Source organism: Protopterus annectens, chromosome 8.part0 (genome assembly GCF_019279795.1).
Source record: "Protopterus annectens isolate FY-2018-M chromosome 8.part0, PAN1.0, whole genome shotgun sequence".
NCBI classification, from domain to species: Eukaryota; Metazoa; Chordata; order Ceratodontiformes; family Protopteridae; genus Protopterus; species Protopterus annectens.
This window is the reverse complement of record NC_056741.1, coordinates 1,812,475,130-1,812,500,769: the sequence shown is the minus strand read 5'-3', so window position 1 is coordinate 1,812,500,769 and position 25,640 is coordinate 1,812,475,130. Positions and strand designations below refer to the sequence as shown.

The following is a 25,640-nucleotide window of genomic DNA, read 5'->3' as shown; positions in this document are numbered from 1 at the left end:
AAGCTTACTTGCATCTTACGATCTCAGCCAAGCTTACCTGATGATGGTCATTAAAGTATTGCTACTTAAACACAGAGCAACAGGCACTTTGAGTAATAAGCATAAATCAACAGTACAAAAAATATGACAGAAACCAGGCCACTCTGCAAAAATCAAAGACAGATGAAAAGCCACTCTAGTACATGTGTCTACCTTGGATTTGGGGGGGGGGGGTACTCTGCACATTTACACTGCATAACTACTCCTTGCCTTGCTTCGACACATCCAGAGTCACTACATGGGGGAGTGGGGTGTAACAAGTATGTCACAATTTAAAATGTCTCTGGCTGACTGTGATGGCCCTGACACATTTGCCATAACTCTCAACCTTAGAGCAAGAAATCTGGACAAAGCCATACAAGGAAGTGAGAAAAAGACCCAAAAATAAGGACATTTTTTTAAAAATATTGCTCTTATAAACTTAGAAAGATAATAGAATAGGTCTTGCATTAGTATGAATTTTCTGAATGGTATGAAATCTGAAACTCAAATGTGACTTAATTCCTAAATGATTTTGCCAGAAAACCACAAATTTTATGAGGACAAACCAAAAATAAGAAGCAAAAATCTATTCATTCTTTGAAAATCTGGACAGCTGGGAGGTATAGTTCAGCTGGGGTTGTCTTTAAGTTTGCCGCCCTTCCCCCTCACAAAATCATGGAGCCTCCCCCTGCAGCCATTCCAATGATCCATTACTTGGCTATTTTACTCCATTTACCATAAACACTAATGTGCATACTGATTTACTTCTGTGATGATTTGGACTTCATTTGAAAGTTTTATTTTGCATTTTACAGCACAAACACTAAGACATCTGCTAAACAAACTTAGCATTAAAACTTCTCTGCCCTTGAAACTCACATTCATTGAAACAGCATTGAAACCCACATTCAAAGAAAATACATTTTACTAGTGGCAGATAAAGATTAATTCTGGGCTGTTTTCAAATCATAGGCCCCTTGCATATGAAACATACATGTGCTCTTTGATACACCTTCCTATTGTTTTGAACATTTTTCCAGTAAACAATGAAACAAAATGCATGCACCAATAATGACAAAACTGCCCAGTTCAGAACATTTCCATCATAAGTCTACTCAAACTTCTACAGTCCACCATTATCAGCAAATATGCACAATTCTACAGTCCACCATTATCAGTAAATATGCACAATCTCTGAAGTAAAAAAGTCATCTAAATAATTCCACATTAAATAAATCTGTAACTAATGAAGAGGTTGCTGCTAGCAAACACCTTTATATTTCATGGTTTCATCGAAAAATAAAGTGTCTGATGCCCCTGAGGAATAAATTGCCTATATTACATTAAAAATGATAAGCTAGTAATATTGCATTAGGAAATAGATGGAAAACTGAAAACAGGCTCATAGTATCTTAACTTTTTCAGTACGGCAGCATTCACCCCTTGTGGGAGTAGAACGAACAACCTTCTGCATCAAAAGCAAGTACACAACTTGTGCTATTAACAATGTAAGCTGACTTAGCATAAGTAGCATTAAACTTCTCTTCCCCTGCAGCTCTCAGCTCCTTGTAAAATCTACTCAATACTCAACTGCATCTCAACTTCGCAGCACAAGAAATCTGGAAAAAGCCAAATTTATTGGGGGGGGGGGTCAAAAACCAGGGGCACATTAAACATTGCTTGTATAATCTTGGAAAGTTGCTAGAATAAAATGCTGTGTTACCACCATACATTTTACTGCCAAGGTCCCCGTGCAAAAGTGTCAGAACAACATACCACTATGCCAAAAATCAGCTGCTTTGTGAAAGAAAAATGCTGTGTTACCACCATACATTTTACTGCCAAGGTCCCTGTGCAAAACAGTCAGAGCAACATATCACTACGCCAAATCGGCTGCTTTGTGAAAGAGAGGAAGACTGAAACTTAAATGGCTATCATTTAATGAATTCAGTTCTCACCATAGCAGTCAACCTCTTAGCACAAAACACCTGGACAAACCCAGTAATGAGGGAATACAGCCCTCAAACATATTCAGTGAATTCAGTTCTTACCATAGCTGTCAACCTTAGCACAAAAAAACTGGACAAAGCCAATAATGGAGTAATACAGTCCCAAAAAATAAGGACAAATTTCAAATATTCATCTTACAAAATTGCTAAAATAAAAGGTTGTGTAAAAGGTTGTGTTACTATGCATTTTCTGAAGAATATGAAGTCTGAAATTCAATGTCAATTTTACTTCTGACGGAATAAAACCTATTTTCAGCAGAGGTCCAGGGAGAAATACTGCAGATACATGTCTTTGTAAAATGGCAGGACACCAGAGCAAATCCACACAAACACAGGGATGAGATGCAGACTCCACACAGAAGGCACCCCAGCCAAGAATCAAACCAGAAAACCTATAGCTGTGAGGCAACAATGCTACCACTGCACCATCAAATATGCAAGGAATTAAACATTCAGAAACCTGAAGTCAGAAATTTAAATGCCTGTCAATTTTATTTAACATGTGTTAATCAGGACAATCTGACTTGGAACAAAATACAATTTTCAGCAGAGGCCCAGGAAGAAATAATGCAAACATGTCTTTGTAACATGGGAGGACACAAAAGCAAACCCACACAAACACAGGGAGAAGATGCAGACCCCACATAGAAGGCACCCCAGCCAAGAATCAAACCTGGGAACTTGCAGCTGTGAGTCAACAATGCTACCACTGCACCATCAAATATCAAGCATTGCAGTATTTAGAAACCACAGATACTATGAGGAATAGATCAGATCACATATGAGGCAAAAATCTGCAATTTGTTTTACAAATGGTGGGGGGGTAGGGAATTCAGGTCCTTAACACCTGCATACAAGGTACAGGGTTCAAGCCTGAGTATCTCTACCCACCACCATTTGCTCTCTCTAGCCACCAGTATATAGTAACTGGGGCATTACACACACACACACACACACACACACACACACACACACACACACACACACACACACACACAGCCTGCTACCTACCCAATAGCAATCACACATATGCCAGCACACACCCACACTCACAGGTGCAACCCATCCCACAGATTCACTCACGCACCTAATAATCCTGCCTGACCACTAAAACCCCTTTAGGCTGTGTTCACTACATTGATGCGGTAGGAGTGGCCATGTTAAGCTACACGGCCTAGTGAAGCTATGATTTGCTCAGCATGTAGATACCTTCCTGGATTTGGTTTTGGCGGAGAGCACATGATTTATTAGCATGTGCATTTCCCTTGATCTGCCTCATTTGCATGTAGCATGGTCTCTGGGACAACCCAAGGCGATATTGTATGTCTTTTTTTTTACATCACTGTGTTAAAGCTGTCTCTGGTTTCAAACAAGATAACCTTTACAAATCCCCCCATCCAATAAACATTCTGAAACAGAAAGAATCAGAATTTGTTGCAAATTTTATGTTTGTTATATTTACATTGAATGCTTTTATTCCATTAAAAGCAATGATTTTAATTCAAAATGGATTGCCTGATTAGTAATTATATCACTAATTGATTATCATGCAGTCTTTTTTGAGTGGATCTAAAAATATTACACAAATTGCATAATTAAGAATGCTTACAAATGCACATAGGTAAATATGCATGACGTGTGATTTCATGGATAACAGAAAGTCTAGGAATTCCAGTATGAGTGGTGTTCTGAGTAGGAAAATATTCCAGTTTGTGAGTATGCATATGAACATACTGTTATGTATGAATAAATGTGAGAATATGAACAAATAAGGATTAATTAATGTGCAGGCATATCTATTAATGTGTACAATAATGAAGAAACCTGCAAATTACTTAAATCCACAGCAAAAAAAGAAAGATAAAGAGAAAAATAAAAGACACTACTTACTACTTGAATACACAGATTGTTTAGTAAAGTATTAAAACTAAGTCATTCCATTTATCTATAAAAAGGTGCTAAAAACCTTATCTAACAAGCTATGTAAGACCCAGATGTCAGCAACATTTAACTATGGCAGGACATCCCATACTGCAATATACAGACAGTGACTCATTTGACGGCAATCAGGAATGAAACAGCTATAGCCAGTTAGATGTGAGTTTTAGAATTCAATTTCCTTTCTAAAATGTGTACAAAATAAAAATGGCAAGTGGCCTGGTGGCAAAGAGGGATTAAACCCTTACTGCATCCTAGACAATCTGTGTATGATTAGTGGCACGTGCACTGGAGAGATCTGAAGGGAGAAGATGGGTGACCAATTCTAGCTCACCCATCCAAGTGGAGAGGGAGATATCCAAAGCTCACTGCAATAAAGCAGCATTACAAGCTGCATAAGTGGTATGTCTCTTAATCAGGAGGGTGCAAATATGCAGCGACTGCAAAACTGGCAAGAATGCCACAGGTTGGCAAAGGGCAAACCCTCCAGCAACATTGTAATGCTACAACATCATCCTCAATCTCACTAATGGTCCCCAGGTGTGGGTTGGGTTCAGCTCAAAAAAGGCTAAGGCAGATCTAGTAGATCCAATGAACAAGGAGTGGATCAGGTGGTTATTGATATTCAGCTGCAGGGAGAAAAGAACGGGTACCCTAAACCCCTCGAAATGACATCATTCTGGAGATCTACCATGGAGTGGATGGTTCCTCTTTATTCATTTGATAAAGGCACCTGTGTAGCACCAAATGTATATCTTCTCCCTTTAAAAGGCAGTTCAATGGGCTTAGAGCTACATCTCCTATGACAGTAATATCAGTGGGCCTTTAACCTACTTTGCCTACCCTAAATTCAAAGTGCAGTAATCAGTAAAAAGCTAATACACTTCCAGAAAACTATGCCTTGTGAAAATTTAATTCTGCTCTGCATTAGTAAACGTGTGGAATTATAGTAATTTAACTGCACTTCTTGTTCTTTAACAATAGACTTAGTTGATAAATGTTGCTAAACATTTCTCAATTAACTAAATGCAGCAAACTTCACAATTGAATTTCCAGGTTTTCATTTGAAGCCTGTACATCATAAACCTCAGCATTTAGTTTTCATTGTATTTAGTTAGCTATGCCAGAGAACAAGAAGCTGATCTCTAACTGAATAAACGCTGTCACCACTGCTGTGGGCTAACTCATTACAACAACTCTGAATCATACTTTCGTGTACTGTTTGTAATATTCTATAAACGCTTGCACTTAGTAATATGCTTTGCTGCTATTATTTTGCCTATTCTACATTTTCACTCAAAATTAGCACCTGCTAAAGTTTGTTTTTTCAGCACGTACATTTGTCAAATGTGATGAGGTTTGACACTGTGTGATCATTTGTTGTAGTTACATTAATGCTTTGCCATTTGTTCTCCACCTAATTTGTCTTTTAAACTGCTGCCTGTGAATCATCTGCACACACACACACACACACACACACACACACACACACACACACACACACACAGCCCTTCACCTACCGGATCCGCGAGACCAAGCCCAGCGACTGAACAGCAAGCAAGCCCACAATCCAAACACCTACCCGAAGCCCGCGCACAGCCCTTCACCAACCGTTTCCGCGAGACCAAGCCCAGCGACTGAACAGACCGATCCATGAAGCCTTTGTTCCAGCGACTGAACAGCAAGCAAGCCCACAATCCAAACACCTACCTGAAGCCCGCGCACTGAAAACGTCCCGCGAGAGCAGCTCAGTCCTCCTCATTGGTCCTGACTGCGGCTGAAGCAGTCCGGAGCTCCTTTGTTCTGTGCGGTCGTCACCACACAGATTCCTGGTACCTCACAGCAATGATTGTTGGGTACCTTTGTTACCGTATCAGGACTGCTGGTAAAAGCAGTCTTTGTTTTTATGTTTTACATATTTTTTTTTTTTATTTTCTAGGTGGGAGGGCTGCAGTCCGATAGGACGAGCCGCCCCTGCTGCAAATGTATATTACTGCTGGTAGGAATATTTTCAAATATCTCACAGAATCAGACTACATTAATAGTCTTCCTTTGTTTCAGATTAAAAATGGAGAAAGACCTGACACAATTATTTTTAGAGACTGTGACAAAAGTGCTACCAATAAACCTGAGGATGGATCCACGAACATGATGGGCAGCTGTCTGGGGCTGGCCCATGTTAGGGGAGCAAATATTGTTGCCTTACATAGTTCACAAATACCATGCAACAACAGTACAATGCATACATGTAATCCAAGGGGGATCATGAACACCACAAAAGCAGACAATATATTAAGTAAGACATAGCAATTTAGCTGTGATTCACTAAGTACATACATGTGAAATAAGAGCCAGTGCCAGAGCTGCACAGTACATGTGAACAAGTGCATATTAACCTTGCATAAATCTTAAAAACATTCCTGAGTGTGCTCTAAACTAAATGTGCTGCCCACTGAATCTTAACTGAGCAACAGCAATGGAAAACTGTGGCTGAAAACAGCTGGTATAATACATAAAACATCACTGTATAAATGCTGCAGACTATGGTACACACAAACTATATGTGACATCTACACCCTTCACCCTCCCTCTACAAAGTGACTACCAACTGAAGTGCACAATTCAGTAGATCCCTTAGCTAATCTATATGCTTTTAGCTACACCATGCAGTCATAGACAATGAGCCAAAAATACCTGTGAACTGCCCATTATCTGGACAGCAACGGCACAGTATGCCACTGTTCTCCTGAGCCATGTCCATTGTGTGTAGTGGCCAACAGTGTTGTCAAAATACATAGCACTAGATATGCTACAGACAAAAGGTGTGCTACACTATACAGCTACTGCACAGATGCAGCCACACAGTTGGTACAATATACTGTCACTAGCTGACAGCAACAGGAGAGGAGACAAGACTGACAAATTCTGCACTGCATATCCAACTCCATTATCACTGTACTATGTATTACTCTATCACCAAGTTATTGCTATTTTATTATAGTGTTTTTTTTTCTTTTAATACACAGATGTCATCTACAGACAAGGTAATTTGAACAGATATTAACCAATGAATCTGTCTTAGCTTAAAACTTAAGAAGCCCAACAAAGTACACGTATATCTAATGCTTTTTTAGGAGTGCTAGCTTAGGTAATCTAAAAAAACTCTGTATATGCAATATATAGAGTGTCATCACAGTCACACAGTCATCTCACTACCAGTTTTTACAGTCTGTGTTTTTTTTTTTTTTATATATAACACAAGTAAATAAAAATTCAAGTAAATATAAATATTTTCTACTGATGCTTTACACACTCTTCGATATCAATTTGTATGCCTCATGGCACCAGCTGCCCCCATTACCACCACAACCATCAGGTTTTCTACCTCAGATAATAATATAGTGGCCTGATTTTGATTCTAAAACTAAAACGAAAACTATAAGTGCTTTTTCTTTGTTCCATCAAGCCAAAACTCCAATTGTCTGTGTGAAGTTTTTTTCTTTTCTTTTTTTGGTTTGCATAAACTCATATTTACTAAAATTTTTCACATGACCTATTAGTAAATATCCATTGCAGAGTGGAAGAGTCTTAAAGCTATACTCCTACATGTGATTAACTTGCGTTACCAAATTAACTACAAATGTTTAAACGACTCAACTGTACAAATCATCACCAAAAAATGTTATGTAATACTGAATGTCAAAAAGAAAAAATTCCATACCTTGCAGAAGTAAACATGCTTATGTTTCCCAAACTAGAGTCAGTGGAGCTGTCCAGTGCAACTGTGAACAAAAAAAAAGAAAACAGCTAGATCAGTTAAACTGATTTTGTGACATAAGAAAATAACTACATAAATGCAAAGATAAGGAATTACACAGAACCACAACACAACCATTTCACAGTTAAAGGAAAAACCTGTCTTCCTAGCAGAACCGCATTATTCTGGTAGAATCAGAAAGCAGAGGATTTCTACACAGAGTTGAGCAGTCATTCATTTTTGATATTAATCTGCTTGTTTCTGACATTCAGGTTAGAAAGGGAGTATCTTTATCCCTTTGTCAAACTAATTTGTTTGCTTCTAACCTCAGGATATTTCTGAACTTTTAACAGGTGCCTACCTGATGACATGATGGACTGGGGTTGTAATATATACATGCTCAAGTATATATCCACTTCTGTGTGTACTCTCAGCTTGGAGTAGTAGTGTTTTCTTGCTGCACTAAGTATCAAGCATTAGAAATGTAAAGTTATGTTGTGAAATGCATTAGAAAGTGAAGACAATGTCTGCTTATGCAAGCAACAGCCATTTTCAGTTGCACAAAGCAGCAGAACTTATCCAAAATGTGCAAAAAGGAGTTAATAGTGCAACAGAAAAGAAGAAAACTTCATGCTAATTGAGAGTTCAGAACAACTAATATATATGGGTGCATTCTGTTCAACTGTATCAAACTATAATACACGAATACTCATATTTCTGTTTATATGTACATTCTGTTGCTGTTCATGTGTTTAACTTTCAAAAAATTCACCATACAATGCAAAGCCATAGCTAGAGTGCAGGTGAAGGTGTGTCTTCCATGGTGGAAACTGTTGGGGGCACAACCGGCACTTTAGCAGGCTTGCTGATTAGTCCCTGCAATTCAGAGTGAATGCAGAATCATTTATGAAGTTGTAATTAACACTTGAGCTTCTTAAATTATTTAAAATACCGCCTGGTGTGTGTGTGTGTGTGTGTGTGTGTGTGTGTTTGCTTATGCGTGCACACATATTTGTGTCAGCTTTTGTATAGCATGTTGGTAAAATCTCTGTAGGAAACGGACTTTTTTTTTTTTTTTGTTCTTTGCTCTTCAACCATGGTTGACGGATGTGTTGATTGGGGGATTGCTCAGGATGACAGCTATCAGAGCTATGGTTGTCATAAGGTGCAATTATAGTTGATACCTGTCCATTTTTTTCCCAAATATTTTTATTAAATTTAAACACATGAAAATATTACAAACATTCTAATGTAAGTTTAGAATAGATAACTATATACAATATTTACATTTGGCCTAATATGAGAAATGTTTAAAAAAAAGAAATAATAAAACTATTTATTTACCAATATGCATTCTGAATATTTAAAGAACATTCAGTCAAAATTATACAGAAAAGGTTGTTTTAAGAGTTTTTATTAAACCAAGAACTTTGATCCACGGATTATCAGTCCATTTCTTGGGGTGAATTCTTGTTTCCTTTACTTTTATTTCTATGAGAGCAGAATCTTCCAGAAATAATAAAAATGCTTCAAAGGTGGGTGATGCAGATGATTTCCATTTTCTAGTTAAACATTTTTTTGCCACTGCTAAAATAGTCAATAGGAGATAAAAAAATGTTTCTATTCATAGTATTCAGGGCATTTATATTCAATAGAATTAGGGGTTTGGATAAAATAAATGTATCCGAGAATAAAGCTTGAAAAAATGTACCAATGTGAATCCAATACTTATTAATTTTATTACAGCCATAAATAATGTGTTCCCAATCAGCTAAGCACTCCACAGAACATCTCCAACAAACAACAGTAAGAGATTATTGTATTTTAGCTACTTTGTTGGGAGTATAAATAGCTCTGTGTAAGAATTTTCACATAAAGATTTTCCACCTTTGTAGATTGGAAGTTAGTTTCACAGAGTATAGTAAGTTGGATTTGACTTCTGGAGATAAATTTAAATTTGGCCTTTATCAATAAATTTCCAAAATTTTTGTTTGGGTATACTTTTACAGTTTATTAGGATTTTGTAAAGATTAGAGATTAAGTTAGGCCAATTCAGACTGCTGTATATCAAATTTTGCAAATGGAAAATCATCTTAAGTTTAGTTTTAAATGAAGAGTTATTTATTATTCTACAAAGGTCTTGAGCATGAGAAAGAATACTATTTGCGATAATCCAATCAGAATCTGAGATATTATAAATATTTTTATTTCATGAATCTGTAATACTGTTAAATCTTTTATGCAGTGTTGCCAAAAAATGAATTGTTTAGAATCCCAGTCTTTGAAGATATTTTTGTGGATTCTGTTGGAATAATTTTTAGAAATCCTGAAGGGGGTTAATAGATCCCACCAGTGTTTTACATCTAAATTTGAGTTTATAAATGTTCTAATATTACTATAAATATTGTTTATTATATTCACTTGGTAGGTTTTACAATATCATATTGTAAATTAATGCCAAGTATGTACCATAGATTGGCATTTTGATTATCTATTAACAGATTACCAGCTAATTTGTTTTCATTTAAGAAAATAATTGTATGGAGGGATTTCCATGCAGATGAGAAATTAGGGTCTGGCCAATTAATGGCTAATTTGAGAACAGAAGCTTTAATATAGGAATCAAGATCTGGAAAGTTTATTCCCCCCTCTTCCCATGGTCTAATGTGATGAGAAAGTGCAATTCTATTTCTTTTTGAAAGCCATAAAAAATTAGTAAAATTTTGTTAAAGTCATTTAATATTATTTTGTTTGGAGATATAGGAATGGCTTGAATAATATAATTTATCTTTGGGAGTAAGGTCATCTTTATTAATTTTAGTCTGTCTTCGATTTTATAATAGATAAAGTGTTTGAATAATTAGTAGTTACTGTTGTATTTATATTATCACATAAGGTTATTCCTAAGTAATATATGGATGATACTAATGTGCCAGTTATGTGATTTGGGTTAAAATGTGTGTTATGCTGTCTGTTTAATATCATATATCTGGATTTTTTGTTGCTTATTCTTAAACCTGAATTAAGATAAAATTTAGCAGTTAGTAAATCTAATTCTTTGAGAGATTCTTCTGAAACTCCAAAAGTTAGAATAATATCATCTGCAAAAAGCATGATTTCAGAGTTAAACTGTCCCATGAATTTTAATACCAGTTATTTTTGGTAATTGATGAATAATGGTTGACAATATTTCAATGGCTAAGGCAAACAGAATAGGAGACAAAGGACAGCCTTGTTTAGTTCCTTTGGTAATTTTTATGGCTTCTGAAGTAAATGGCCCAAGTTTTACATAAGCAAGGTTGTTACTATATAGACTTTTTATCAAATGTATAAATTGGGAGGGAAAAATCAAACATTTCTAGTGATTTAAAAAGAAAGTTCCAGTGTAAAGTGTCAAAAGCTTTTTCAATATCAAGTGCAATTAAAAGTGCTTCTAGATTATGTCCATTAATAACATCAATAAGAGTGAGAATCCTTTGAATGTTGTCATGTGTTTGTCTCTTGCAAATGAAGCCTGTTTGATCTTCATGTATAATGTTTATTAAGGATTTATTGATCTTACTTCCTAAATTGGCTGTAAAAATGTTATAATCATTGTTAAGAAGTAAAATAGGTCTATATTAACTACACAAAGTTGAGCTTTTATTTTCTTTTGGAATGGGGATAATTAGAGAATATTTCCAAAAGGGAGGAACTAAATGGTGAGAATGAATTATAATTAGAGCATTGTGAAATAAAGTTAGGGCAGGAGTTGGTAATAATTTATATATTTCATTTAGGATTCCATCGATTCCAGGAGCTTTATTATTTTTGCTTTGCTTAATTTTATCAACTCTCTCTCTTTTAGAAAAATTTATTGCTGTAAGTCTAATTTGATTTTCTCTGATAATTTATTTATATTAGATACGCTTATATCTATATCTAAAGAATTTGAGTTAAAAGGAATATTAGTTTTAAGATCAGCATAATGATGTTTAAAAGCCTCAAGAATATCACTGCTATCCGAAACTACTCCGTTACTTTTACCCTATTTTATAATTTTTTGATACTATTTTCAGTGGATGTTTTTTTTTTTATTCGCACTGACAAATTATGTAAATGTTTAGAAATTATTGAATATGAGTTAATTTTCAGTTTTTCTAAAGCTAAACTGGTCTTCTGTGTTTCATTATATTTTTTTATTTAGCTGATGTATTCCTCTTTTCTTTGTGGCAGCATCGATGGAATCCTCTAAGTTTAAATCAATTAATTGTTTTTGTATATTCTGCAGTTCTGATTCTCATTCTTTGGTTTTGTTTTTATACCATGAAAGAGCTTTGCCATATAAAAAGGCCTTTAATGCTTCCCATAAAATGACTGTATTTGTATCTTTTCAGTAATTAGTTTCTAAAAAAAATATTCCTGAATGTAGCCATGGTTTGAATTGCTTTAAATTAATTATATATAAGCAGGAATTCTAGTTATTTTATTTAATTTTTTAAAGTCAGATTCTATTTTAAGAACAAGATAATTGTGGTCCAAAAAAGAACATGGGAAGATTGTAAAATTAGTTACTTTCATGTTTAGATCTTGGGATATGTAAAGTTTGTCAATTCTAGTTTGAGTATTGAATCTATAATCTCTATGTGAATAGAGTAAAGAGATGTTGTCTTTATACACAACACTGTCAATCAAATTTAAGCCATTAATCCAGTTTTTAAGAACTTTCCCTACTGGAGACAGATGAATAGGTCTACTATTTGTAGTATCAGAATTATCTAGAATGCAATTAAAATCTCCACTCAAAATTAGGACCCCTTTTTGAACTGTATTAATTTGATTTATATGTTTCCTCACTGTTGTCATTCCTACACCTGGAAACCAAGAAATATTAGCTAAAGTTCAAATTCTATTATTACATTTTATTATTACTATTGTTAGTAGTCCTTCCTTATCTTCATATTTAAAATTATTTGAAGCATTGTGATACTTTTTTTCCTTAACATAATGGTTCCTCTTGTTTTTTTTTTTTGTTATATGATGAATGAGATAGTATTGTATAATCCTTGGGATGCCACACAAATTTATCATTAGCCTTAAAATGGATTCTTGTACAAATATTACTAATGACTTGTTGATTTTAAGTATTTAAAAAAATTGGCTGTTTTCCTTGGATTATTTAATCCATTAACATTTAGAGATAGTAATGTCAATTCCATCTAGTATGTTACATTTGAATAAGATTTAATCGTGATATTACTAAGGACTGAATGTTGTATAATATTATTAGTAATTATTATAGATAATGATATCGGTAATGTGCATGTTCTACCTAAGTTAAAGTGATAATGACAGCTCATCTTAGGCCAGACTAACAAAAAAATAAGAAATTGTAATTAAATACATATTTTATAAGGAATGTAATAATCATAAAAAACAACTTCAAACATGGAGTGAAAGTCACCCCTAATCTGATAGATATGAATTGATCTATCAGATTATCCATCAAACCAAAAGATAAATCAAAGTGAGCTTGAGCTCTGATATGAAAACAGGAGAAGGATATTAATATAAGTTAATTAAAGTGAAGTTAAAAATAGAAGGAAGTGACTGATATCTCATTTTTTATGTGAGAATGTGAAAAGGAATTCATGTGTATAACCCTTTATATAATAATAAAATAACTATATCTTACCTTAAGAAACTTAAAAAAGGAATGTTGTATACTAATAACATTGAATCATGACAGAAGCATTTTATTTCAAGATACTTCCCTAAAAACATGGGAGTAGATATTAATCAATAAAAACCCAGTATATCATCTAGCACTAGTCCAATCAATCCTGATGACAGCTTAAAAGACTATCAATATCTAGGATGCAAAACAAGATTCATACTAGCTATCATCTTTATATCAAAGTGCATCGATCTGTCAGATTATTTTTTTATTTAAAATTTTCACATATAGTCAATAAAAATATGTATGAATCATAAACATATAGAAAATTAAAACAACCTATAACATTCAGTTAAGTATTCTTAGTTAGACAACTAATAAAAAAATATGATAGACTTTTCTATAATATAGAACAAGCTATTATACTGTCCAACTAGGTAAAAGGCTAATGTACTAATATCAGAAATAAATCAACATTCGTAACATCTTAACACAATTAGTTTGTTTTTAGCGTCTTTTTAAAATGTGCATAAAAAAAGTTCAAAAACATTAATTAGACCATTGTAATATGTTAGACATAACTAACAGCTATAGTGTTTAAAAGCTAAAGTTATTTCAAAAATATGAGATCAGCTAGACTTTTTGTTCAAACTAGAAAAAACAATATCTGCTTAATTTCATAACACACAACATATGTACACAGTTACTTAGAAAGTGAAGTGTCAGAACCTACAAAAAATACTCTGGTAAATATATTTTCATAAAGTCTCTAATTATTTACCACTTTTGAAATGACAAGAGAAAGTACTATTTAACATTTGAATGCTCATTTAATTTAACCTCAAAAGCCAAGAAATTGGATATGCCCCAAAATATTCTTAGGATTAAATACCATCAAAAATCACCAAATATATATATGGGCATTATAGGAACAAGGCAATGATTCTAAAAAGATTACTGCCTGAAGCCAGTGGATGTGTTCCTATTAACTGTGGATTTACATATATGTTTGAATACAAATAGAGCTCTAAAATAAATTTAAAAACTTATCCTAGATTCCACACCCATGAAAGAAACACACAAATCCAGAATTAAATAAACAGAAACAGCACAAATCATTCAAGCCAATCAAGAACATCCTAGACAGTCCAAATGAGAAGGGACTTTTGACTAACAGAAACAAGTATATTTTTAAAAAACATATATATTGCTCAGTTTGACATGACCTTAAAATACATAAGCATAAACTGTGCTAAATACACTTATTACCTGTAATTTGTTTAATTTATTTGCATCCTTTAAAAAATAGATAAGCAAGCACCTTGCCCAATGTACTGCAATTAGCCAGGTGCATTGCATTTTGAACAGAAAATGTGGCAGCAAAACCTATATAAAACACAGTCAATAATGAAATTAAATGCATATCAGATGAATTTTACACAGTCTGTATGTTAATACATTCAGCATTATAAATGATTTTTTGCTGCTGGAAGCTCTCCCCACAACCTTTAAAAATTAGTCAGGTGTTCATTTAGTTGATCGGGGTAATTTTTGTGCAAGCAAACTTAGAAATATCAGATCAGCATATGTTTATTTCTGCTGTCTACATGTTACCAATCAAATGATGATTTTCTTTAAATACAGTACTACCTACACTGCATTGAATTCACTGAGTGAAAAGACTGAACCTAACTTTTCGGCAACCATGAACTGATTATCAGAAAATGAATGAATAAATATCAAAATCTTGCCTATGTATTATTTCTGTATGCATTAGTTCCAGGGGGAGTGCTCGAAAAAAAAAAAGGTGAAGGATGGTTTAAGACGGGGCTTGTATTAAGCATTACGTTGACTACTCAACTTGAGCACTACAATAAACAAAACAAGTAACGCTAACATCTTTAACACATCCTACAAAATATTTATTCACTACTTTTACAGGCATAGCAGAAATACTCTCTAAAAAGAGTACACAATTTTAAGGGGTTCCCTTCTATAGACTATCAAACTACAAGAGGCCCACAAATCAGCCTTCTCATGTTTCTTTGTCAAATATCCAAATGATTGGCCGTTTCCTATCGCAACGAGCACACTACCAAGAAAACTACTAATTAGAACTCGGGTAATTCGACAGCAACAAGGAAGCTAGCTAAACATTAACAGAGTCACATAATAAATTGAACAGGGATGCCATAAACTGGATATGCTAACAATATTGTGTTTATTAAATACAGTATTTAACATCAATACGTAGCCAACAGCTCCATAACATGATTTATTTGAGAGATGCAGTATTTACTGTAAAGAATTATTCTGGCTAAGGTGCATCCTCGCCAACACATAGCTCTTGAAGCATATTATTCCCTTTTGAAAATCAACATTTCAGAGTGATTATATATAAAATAGGACTGATCTGTGGTCATCAAGTCACCACAGAAAACTTGTTTTTAATCCAGGGAAAATGGTTTATTGAACGTTCACTCATCTTTGCTCAGTAGATTTTGCTTCAGCTACTGAGTGCCTGCATTTTATTTGTGTGGTTATGTATTTATACTTTATTTTAAATAATCGATGTAACTAAAAAGTGAAAATGTACTTTTTATCTTTTTCAGGAGACACATTTCAACATTCCATTCATAGCATCAGTTTTAATATACATAATTAATTTCAAAAATATGTCAACTGATAAGGTGCTTAATGTTATGTTGTTATATTTAAGTATTGTCCCTATTACGTGGTGTTGAAGTGAAAGAAAACTGTGTTTATGTACTTTCTGTAATATGGAATGTCACAAACTGTCTGAAAGACAATGGCATAGTACACAGCTTTTTTTTTACGTTTAGGAATATGTATATATTAAATTATATACTTGTTAACTTGTTAAGGGCTACTTTCAGGGATAGTAAGCAGAGGATAAAACAGTCACTGGAATAATAAAAAGTACAGTTGTGTACACTTACCATAAATGTAGATGTTCGAGTGTATTCACTGTTGCAGTCATTACATTTGGGTTACCTGTTTACAGGTAGCCCTCAACCAGCCTGATTAACAAAGTCTTGGGTCCTGCGTCAGTTGCTGTCTCTTCTTCCGTAACATCAGGGGTATAAAACATGCAGCCATCATTACATCAGTTTTTCTTGCCCCAGATGTCAGGTGCCCCCCTAATGGGAAGCAATTAAATCTATAAATATACAAGGTTACACCTCAAACAAAAAAGCAAATACACCAAAAAGCTTTTAAGCTAGAGGGAGGGTAACCAGGACTGTAACAGTGAATACATCTACATTTATGGTAAGTGTACACAACTGTACTATGTTCTTCATGTTTCACTGTTGCAGTCATTACATTTGGGTAGATTCCCAAAGCTACGGATGGGAGGAGGAACTTAGATAGCATTAGTACCAGCTATAAGGCCCTGCAAAACTGCAGTGGCAAATGGTAATGCTTGGTGAAAGTATGTACAGAACTCCAGGTAGCAGCTTCTAGGATGCCCCTGGTAGGTACGCCTCTGAGAAAAGCTGTAGAGGTAGATGCAGCCCTGCTTGAGTGGGATCTGATCCCCTGTGGGATAGGTTTTCCATGGTGCTTATAGCAGAAGTGAATGCAATGGCCTATCCATTTGGAGATAGTTCGCTTTGAAATAGCCTTCCCCTCTGTCCCATCACCAAATGCCACCAGCAGTTGTTCAGATTTCCTTTGAGGTTTAGACCTATCCAAGTAGAATCTAAGTTGTCTGTGCACATCTAAGGAGTGCAGTATCCATTTCCCTTTGTTCTGTGGATTAGGAAAGAAGGTAGGCAAATGAATGGACTGATTAAAGGCCACACTGGATACCACCTTTGGCATGAAAGAGGGATTGGTCCTGAGGGACACCCTGTCCGCATGAAAGATGATGAAAGGCTCCACTGCCATAAGGGCCTGTAACTCAGATACCCTTCTTGCTGAAGTGATGGCTAAAAGGGAAGCTGTTGTCCAAGAAAGGAATTTTAAATCTGCAGTAGCAGCTGGCTCGAAAGGAGGAAGGGTGAGTTTCTCTAATACAAAGTTAAGGTCCCAGGCTGGAGTTGGAGCTCTCCTGGGTGGTCTAAGATTTTTGGTCCCTCTGAGGAAATGCTTGGGCAGTGGAAGAGAGAAGAGGGGAGGGTCTGTGTTATAATGAGCTGAAATGGCTGAGGCGTGAATTTTTATTGCGGAAAAAGACAGGCCCTTGTGAAGCATCTCAGTTAAGTATTGTAAAATCTGAGGTAAATTGGGCACTGCTGTGCTCATCCCTTGAGATTGGTTCCAGGCACAGAATCTTTTCCATTTTTCAGCATAAGATTTTCTAGTACTAGGCCTCCTTGTCTCTAAAACGACATCTATCACTGGTTTACTGAGGGATGGTAAAGGAGAGCTTAGGTAATTAGCCAGGCTGCTAGGTTCAGTGTTTGACGCTGAGGGTGCATAATCCGGTTCTCCTGCTGAGGCAGCAGGGTAGGAGTCTGAGGCAGGTGCCATGGGGCCAACAGTGACACACTGCACAGGAGGGGGCACCAGTGTTGGCGTGGCCAGGCTGGTGCAATCAAAATCATCCTTGGTTTGTCTTGTTTGATCTTTAGTAGTACTTTGGAGAGTAGAGGCAGAGGAGGAAAGGCATAAACTGATAGGTTTTCTAGCTGAAGGACAGAGCATCCACTTTCCAAGCTTGTCTGTGGGGTGTCCTAGCACAAATTTCTTTCAATTGATAGTTCTGGGGGGAGGCAAACAGGTCTATATCTGGGCTCCCCCATTTGCTTGTCAACATGTTGAAAATCCTTGGTTTCAGTTTCCACTCGTGTGGGTCCACGAGGGTTCTGCTTAGTCCATCTGCCAGTGTATTTAGTTTTCCTGGCAGGAATTGAGCTTGTAGGTGTACTTGGTAGCTCAAGGATGTGTTCCACAACGCCATGGCTAGTCTGCAGAGGGGGTAAGAATGTGTACCCCCCTGCTTGTTTATGTACCACATAACAGTGGTGTTGTCCGTCTTTACCATTAATTGTCCTGGAAGAATGTGGTCCTTGAAGGCTGTCAGAGCATTCTGTACAGCTAACATTTCTTTATGATTGATGTGAAGGTGCATTTGAATTGGGTTCCATTTGCCCTGAATGCACTTCCCTGCCAGGTGCGCCCCCCCCCCCTTGCACAGTCTGATGCGTCTGTTGTTAGGGTTTGGGTGGCAGGGGGTAGTGTGAATGGTAGTCCCTTGTTTTGGTGGCAGGCCCCTGCCCACCAAAGGAACTCTAGGCGTAGACAAGGAATGATAGGAATCATTGCTTCTAGATCCTGAGAATGTTGAAACCATAGGCTTTTTAGATACCATTGTAGTTTCCTCATATGCAGTCTTGCATATGGAATTAGAAGAATGCAGGAGGCCATGAACCCCAAGGCTTGTAGTATTTGTCTTGCAAACAGCAGGGTTTTTGTGACCACTTGTTTGAAGTAGGTTGTCAAGTGAATCTGTTTCTTTGGCATGAGGAAAGCCATCTGGGAAGTTGTATTCAAGCTTGCTCCCAGGAATATAATTTCTTCACAGGGTACCAGGTGTGATTTCTTTTTGTTTATGGTGTACCCCAGACAAGTTAGCACCCTCTGTACAAAAGCCAGATGATTCAAAAGTATGTCCTGGTTTTCTGCCTGAATTAGACAATCGTCCAAGTATTGGTATATTTAAATATTCCTTTGCCTGCAAAATGCAATGACTGGAGCTAGGCACTTTGTGAAAACCCTGGGCACAGTAGATAAGCCAAAGGGCAGTGCAGAGAACTGATAGTGCGTGTAGCCTGCTTTGAAGCGTAGGTATCTTCTACAAGATTCCCTGATTGGGATGTGCCGGTATGCTTCCTTTAAATTTAGTGTTGCCAACCAGGCATCTTTGCTTAGCATAGGAAGCAACTAGTAAAGAGTCAGCATCTTGAATTTTGGAATCACCAAAAAGGTGTTTAGAGTAGGCAGGTCCAGGATAGGACACCATGAATTGTCTTTTCTGGGTACCAGGAAAAATCTTGAGTAGAAACCTCGTCCCTTTTTCTCTTCTGGTACCAACTGCATAGCCCCTATGCTTAAGAGAGAGTACTTGCTTTTGGGCCTCTTCCCACTGCTTTGGAGGTAGATCCGGCCAACTGCTTGGAGTTGGCGATGTTTGGAAGTGAAATCTGTATCCTTGGGACACTATATTAAAAACAAATAACTGGTATCAGCTCTGAATAATCCAAATATACGAATACACTGTTGTACGCTAAAAACAAATCACAAATTTAATGGTAAAGCTTTCGGGTTAACACCCTTCATCAGTACATAGATTCAAATTCATTACAAAAACTTTTAAATAGGGTAAGAATTAAGACACATGATCCAGCCAGCCAAACAAAACACTCCATCAATTAAATATTTTAGGGAAAGTCTCCTAAATAAAACTTTTCTAAAAATATATATATATTATTTATAATCTACATATAAAAAATCATTTGCATATTTAGAATATATATATTTATATATCTACATCTATATGTGATTTGTTTTTAGCGTACAACAGTGTATTTGTATATTTACACTATATTAAAAACCCATTTGTCCTGGGTAATGAGTCTCCAGTTCTTTGCATGAAGTGCAATCTTTCCCCCCCAAAGGGGCAGTCAGTTGAGAAGTGCTTGGAAGTTTTAAAAAGAAGTCATTGTAACAGTTTACCATACGGGGGAGTTTTATTACTCCCAAATTTGGAAGTAGAGGCCCCCCACTTTTTAGTCCTGTGCGTCCCCTGGGACTGAAGCCTGGGCGCTCTGCTGGATCTGGGTTTGGACTGAGAAGGTCTGGAAGAAGCAGGAAAGAACCAATTCTTAGAAGGCCAATGCCTACTAAATCTTGGAGGTTGTACTTGTAAAAGTCTTTGCATAGATTTAGCTTTTTCCTCCATCTTTTTAAGAACTTCTTCTGCCTTGTTGCCAAACAGGTGGCCCTGATTTAAGGGAGCATCCAGTAATTTTGCTTTAACATGATCTGGCAAGGACTGCTCCTTAAAGCCAAGCATGCCTTCTAAGTACAGACCCAGTTACTGCAGCCCTGCAAGATGCCTCTAAGTGAATCAAAACCACATTACAATGCATGTTTACCAACTTGTTCAGCAGAATGCATACAATCCTGTAAATCCATATTTTCAGCACAATCAAGAGTCAACATCATTTTCTGTTCAAGCAATCCAATAATATGCAGCTGATACTTTAACATATGAAACTGGCAATTCAAGGCCCTAATGGCCAAAGTTGCAGAAGTGTATACCTTCTTACCCCATCTATCCAGCGCCCTGAACTTCCTATCAGACGGGGTAGGATTTTTGGCAGTAGTAGCTTTAATGCCCTTGGGTCCCTGTGAAATGGTTTCAGGATCTGCAGTAGGATTTTTGAAAAGGAACTTGTGAAAGTCAGGAACCCTGTAATATCTATCAGGATTTCTGGAAGCAGGAGGTAAAGAGTCAAGGGCCATGCTAGATTCTGAAAAGGCATCATCAACAATGTTCAGTACAGGAGGTATAGCTAAAGGCCTGTGCTGAGGCAGGAGTAGGAAATCCCTAAGCCTCTTTTTAGAATCAGAGAAATCCTGACTTTCCCAATGAAAACGCTCCCTGAGAGTGTGCAATGTTTCACCAAAAGAGAAATCCTCTTGGGGGGGGGGGGGGCAGAAGGAATAGAGTCCTCAGCATCAGAATCCTCATAGGTAGATAAGAGTAAATACTGGTCATCAGAGGAATTAGAAATTTCAGAATCCTGGTCAGAAGTATCATAAGTAAACTCAGTCCGAAGTCTCTTGGACGGGGAAGGTTGGCTTCCCCTGATTAAAATAATAAGGTCTTCAGTCATTCTTATCATTTGTTCTTTAGGCATAGAGGCCTGACCATGCAGTATGGGCGTCAGTTTTCTAGGCATGGTTCGAGTTTTAGGCCTTGAAGAAGAAGAAGATGGTGCCGGTTTAATAAGCAAGTCAGTAGGCCTGAATACACCCTCAGAGGCCAGTGCCTGCACAGCGGCTCTGGACCCATCCAAGGTAAAAACATCCGCAGGTTCCACAGTTGAAGCATCTCGCGGCATACCGGACTCCGAATGGGTCTCAATAGAGGCCTGAGAATCTGAAGTATAGGGGGCTGCAAAAGCACCTCACTGAGTACCGGCGAACTGGGTGGCCTGTCTCTGTCTTTATTTTTGCGTTTCTTCGGAATGTCGGTAGTCGGATGGCTTACCGAAGACACATCGGGATAATTGAACCGAGCACCAAAAAATTTAGAAGTGCAAATATACCGACAACGGATAGTTCGTGGTTTAAATAAGGCAAAAAACCGACAGTGAGGTACGTCGTGGTCAGGGCCTAGGCAAGGAATACAGTACGAATTAAAATCTTTATGAGGTATTTGCTTTCCACAAGAAATGCAATTATTTACTTTTACTGACATCGGTTTAGAGCAAGAAAAAGTTTCCCCAACGGGGTACTTAGCCTTTAGTTGAAGACTTTGGTTCTGAAACTCAAAAACGAAAATTTCAGGAGTCGGCCGACCGCCACTTGCGAACTGCTTCTGCTTCGGGCACCGCACGGCAAGAAAGACTGATGTAATGACGTCGGCTGCATGTTTTATACCCCTGACAACCTGACGTCATGGAAGAAGAGACAGCAACCGACGCAGGACCCAAGACTTTGTTAATCAGGTCGACTAAGGGCTACCTGCAAGCAGATAACCCAAATGTAATGACTGAAACAGTGAAACATGAAGAACATCTAGCCCTTGTAGTTAAAAAGTTTAAACTGTATTTCCCCTTTAAGAAGACCTCCAAAACAGTTCGCATATGTGCGTGGCTACGTAACTATGGAGTTGATTGTTATAATTTCCTGATGTCTCCTGGATTAGAAAGAAATGTTTAAAAAGGTGGCTAAAACAACTAATTTTTTATCTTTAATGTTGAAAACAAGTTAATTCTAATACGCAGGATATGAATATAGACAGACTACAAAAAACTATTCAGGAAATAGTGTATACAAACAGTAAAGAACACGAATCTGTGAGAAATGAAATGAGACAGTAGTTAGCTTTGCTTTATAAAAACAGAGAGAAACGGAATTTGTTTTGTAGGCACCTAGAGGGACCATGTTTGTTAAAAGCTACACAAAAGAAGCTTGAGTACATACATGCACTCGAGCTATGAAAAATGTGTGAGGATGATTTGAAAATGTAAGCCGTTACACTACAAATTAAGGCATTTTATCTCTGTAAATTCTGTATCCCATATCAACGATGAACATGAAATTTAAAAAAAAAAACAGAATAAAAATCAGTTAACTTTAAAGCAGTACTACAAGAAAACAAAATTATAGTTTTCTTATTATATCATGTAAAAAAAGGACAAATCATTACAATAGTGCTAGATTAATGTTGTTAGCATAAAAAGCTAATAATTAAACGAATAAACATCTGAGTATGGGACAAAGTTCAACCATACCAGACATAGCCCTCTAATTATGTATGCTTAAAGATTCAAATACCTAGAAATTAAGAAATACATTATGTAAAAAGCAGGTTGTGAATAAAGACATGTATATTGTTGTTGTTAGTCTTTCGGCTTTTTCCTGGTAAGGGGTCGCCACAGCGGAACTCTGGTCCGCTAATGATTGGCAGTAGATTTTTACGAAACGCCGAGGTGCCAGCTCGACGCCCAACCTTTAACAAAGGCACGCCCATTTACACACGCATGTCTTTTGAACGCTACCCAACCACGGGGAGGACATGCAGACTCCTCACAAAAGGCACTCCCAAGCCAAGTCGAGAATTGAACGGGAGAACCTCCTGCTGTGAGGTAACAACGCTACTGCCGTACCACCGTGGCAGTCAAAGACATGTTGTATATTAAAAGGCGAAAAAGACATATAAGAATACATACTTTTTTCTCTTTGTTCAAAAGATTAAGACTCAAGATTTAGTAAATACTTTGAGAGATTTGGAAGTAGTATAGCTTTTAAGCTCAGTGTTCTGTTTCTTTTTCCCAACTTCTAACAAGTTGTTTTTCTCAGGAGATCTTTTTAATGTAGGGAAATGTGTCCAGTCCATATCTTCAGGAATGGGGATTATATTGTTTTTGATGAAGGAGATGGTTTCTTCTAAAGTGTTTCATAGGTTCATAGGTAGGTACTACGCTATTGGCCCTAGGGCCTATATAAGCCTAGCCAAAAAATGTACCCTGGCTTTCGCCACCCAAGAAAATTATTTTACTGTGCCCCTGTCGAGCAGAGCTACAGAAGTGATCCCTGGGGTGAATTTCCCATTTCCCATCCAATCATCAAGATTTTTCTTGAAGAGTGCTAATGAGGAGTTCTGTTTGACATAGATAGGTAGTCTGTTCCAGAGTATGGGAAGTCTCTGGGACAGGAATCTATCCCTCCAGCATGTTCTGTTTATTGTGGTGACAAGGATTATGTCCCTAGAGCGTGTAGCTCGGAGGGATTGGGATTTCTTTAAGTGGAGCATGTCCAACAGCTCTGGGTTTGACATAGCTTTGTATGTTAGGCAGAGATTGCCCCTGAGTAGGCGATATGCGATGGAGTAAAGCTGTAGTTTTTTGAGACGGTCAGCGTAAGGCATCTGTTTGAGGCCAGTAATCCTCTTTGTGAGGTATTTCTGTGGTCTTTCCAGTTGTTGTAGATGTCTTGTGAGGTACATACCAAAAGGGGCACTGTACTCTATAATGGGTCTAATGAGTGATGAGTAGAGGGGAACAATGACCACTTTTTTTCTGGATGAGAATCCTTTTGTGATGAGATGAGCCACGTAGAAGGATTTCCTGACCACTGTGGCGATGTGACTATCAAAGGAGAGACTACTGTCCACATGTGTCCCAAGGTCTCATCTCATTTTCAGCATTAAGTAGACTACCAGCTATGTGGTAGTTCATGGGTACAGAGTTTTTACCAAAGGGGATGACAATACACTTTTTGGCATTGAGCTTCAGGCCATGGCTTTGACACCAGGCATCTGTCTCAGTGAGGCCCTTTTGTAGTTTGTCCACATCATTAGGAGTTTCGATTATGGCTTCTAGTTTGCAGTCATCTGCAAACTTTGTTAGCCAAAGACCTTCTGTGTTAGCCTGCACTTCAGAGAAGTAGATACCAAACAGGAGAGGACCCAGGACTGAACCCTGTGGTACTCCACTTGCCACTGGTCTTAAGTCGGATTTGGAATCCACTACTTTCACAGTGTGGGTTCTGCCCGTGAGCCAGTTGGCAACCCATCTTATGACATAGGGATTTATACCTAGTTTAGTGAGCTTATCTATAATTCCAGAGTGGGGGATGGTGTCGAAAGCCTTGACGAGATCTAGATAAGCTGTGTGAACCATTTTACCCTCATCTATGGGTTTGGTGACTGCTTCAAAGAAGTCAATCAAGTTTAGGAATCATGATCTGCCTTTTACAAATCCAAACTGGGTAGGGTCCAGAGTTTGGAGATTACTAATGTCTTTGTTTTTGAGTTCCACGATGATATGTTCCATGGCCTTGCAGACCAGGCTCATCAGGCTAATGGGGTTGTAGTTCACAGGGTCCGTCGTGGCTCCCCCTTTGTGGAGTGGGATAACCGTCGCGGTGTGCCATTCAGTGGGTACAAAGCCTGAGGTGAGGTTATGATTGAACATGGTACTTAGGTAGGGAGCCAGTTTATTCTGTAGTTCATGTAGAACGCAGCCTGGGATATTGTCAGGTCCCATGGATGCTGTGTTCTTGGCTTTGGAGAGTGTGTTTTTTACCTGTGCAGCCGTGATTATAGGAACTTTGCATTCTTCCAGTATAGAGATGGGCCCTCTAGGGGGTGAGAAGTGGGTAAAGTTAGCACTGAACCTATCTGCTAGGATGTTGGCAATATCAGTTGGTTCTGTATATTTAGCGCCACTGTGCTGTAACTCAGAGCAGATCTGAGTGTTCCCATTGAAATTCTTGACATAGCTATAGAATGCTTTGTGGTTGTCTTTAGAGTCACTGGCAATTTTGTTTTCATAACTAGCTTTGGAGGATTTTATGAGGGATCTCAGCGTCTTACTGAAGTTGACCAGGGAGTTCCTCCAGTCATGGGATTTTATTTTTGCAACAGTTTCTTTCTTCTGTTGTAGAGTTTGCTTATGGCAGAGGACCACCAGATTGGCTTCCTTTTTTTGGAGGATAACATCTTGGTTCTATTAGGGATAGCATGATCCATGCACTCGTGTAAGTGCTTATAAAG

At 37.3% G+C, this 25,640-nt stretch overlaps 1 protein-coding gene across 2 annotated transcripts in view; it reads right to left on the bottom strand.

The window, feature by feature from the left end:
- The window catches only part of VAC14 (VAC14 component of PIKFYVE complex), a 3,391,123-nt gene that overhangs the window by 2,436,753 nt on the left and 928,730 nt on the right, over positions 1-25,640 (bottom strand). For both annotated transcript variants that reach the window (XM_044081299.1, XM_044081298.1), the window contains exon 10: positions 7,690-7,750. In XM_044081299.1, the coding sequence (XP_043937234.1) occupies positions 7,690-7,750 (61 nt within the window). The remainder of the gene's footprint in view (positions 1-7,689; positions 7,751-25,640) is intronic.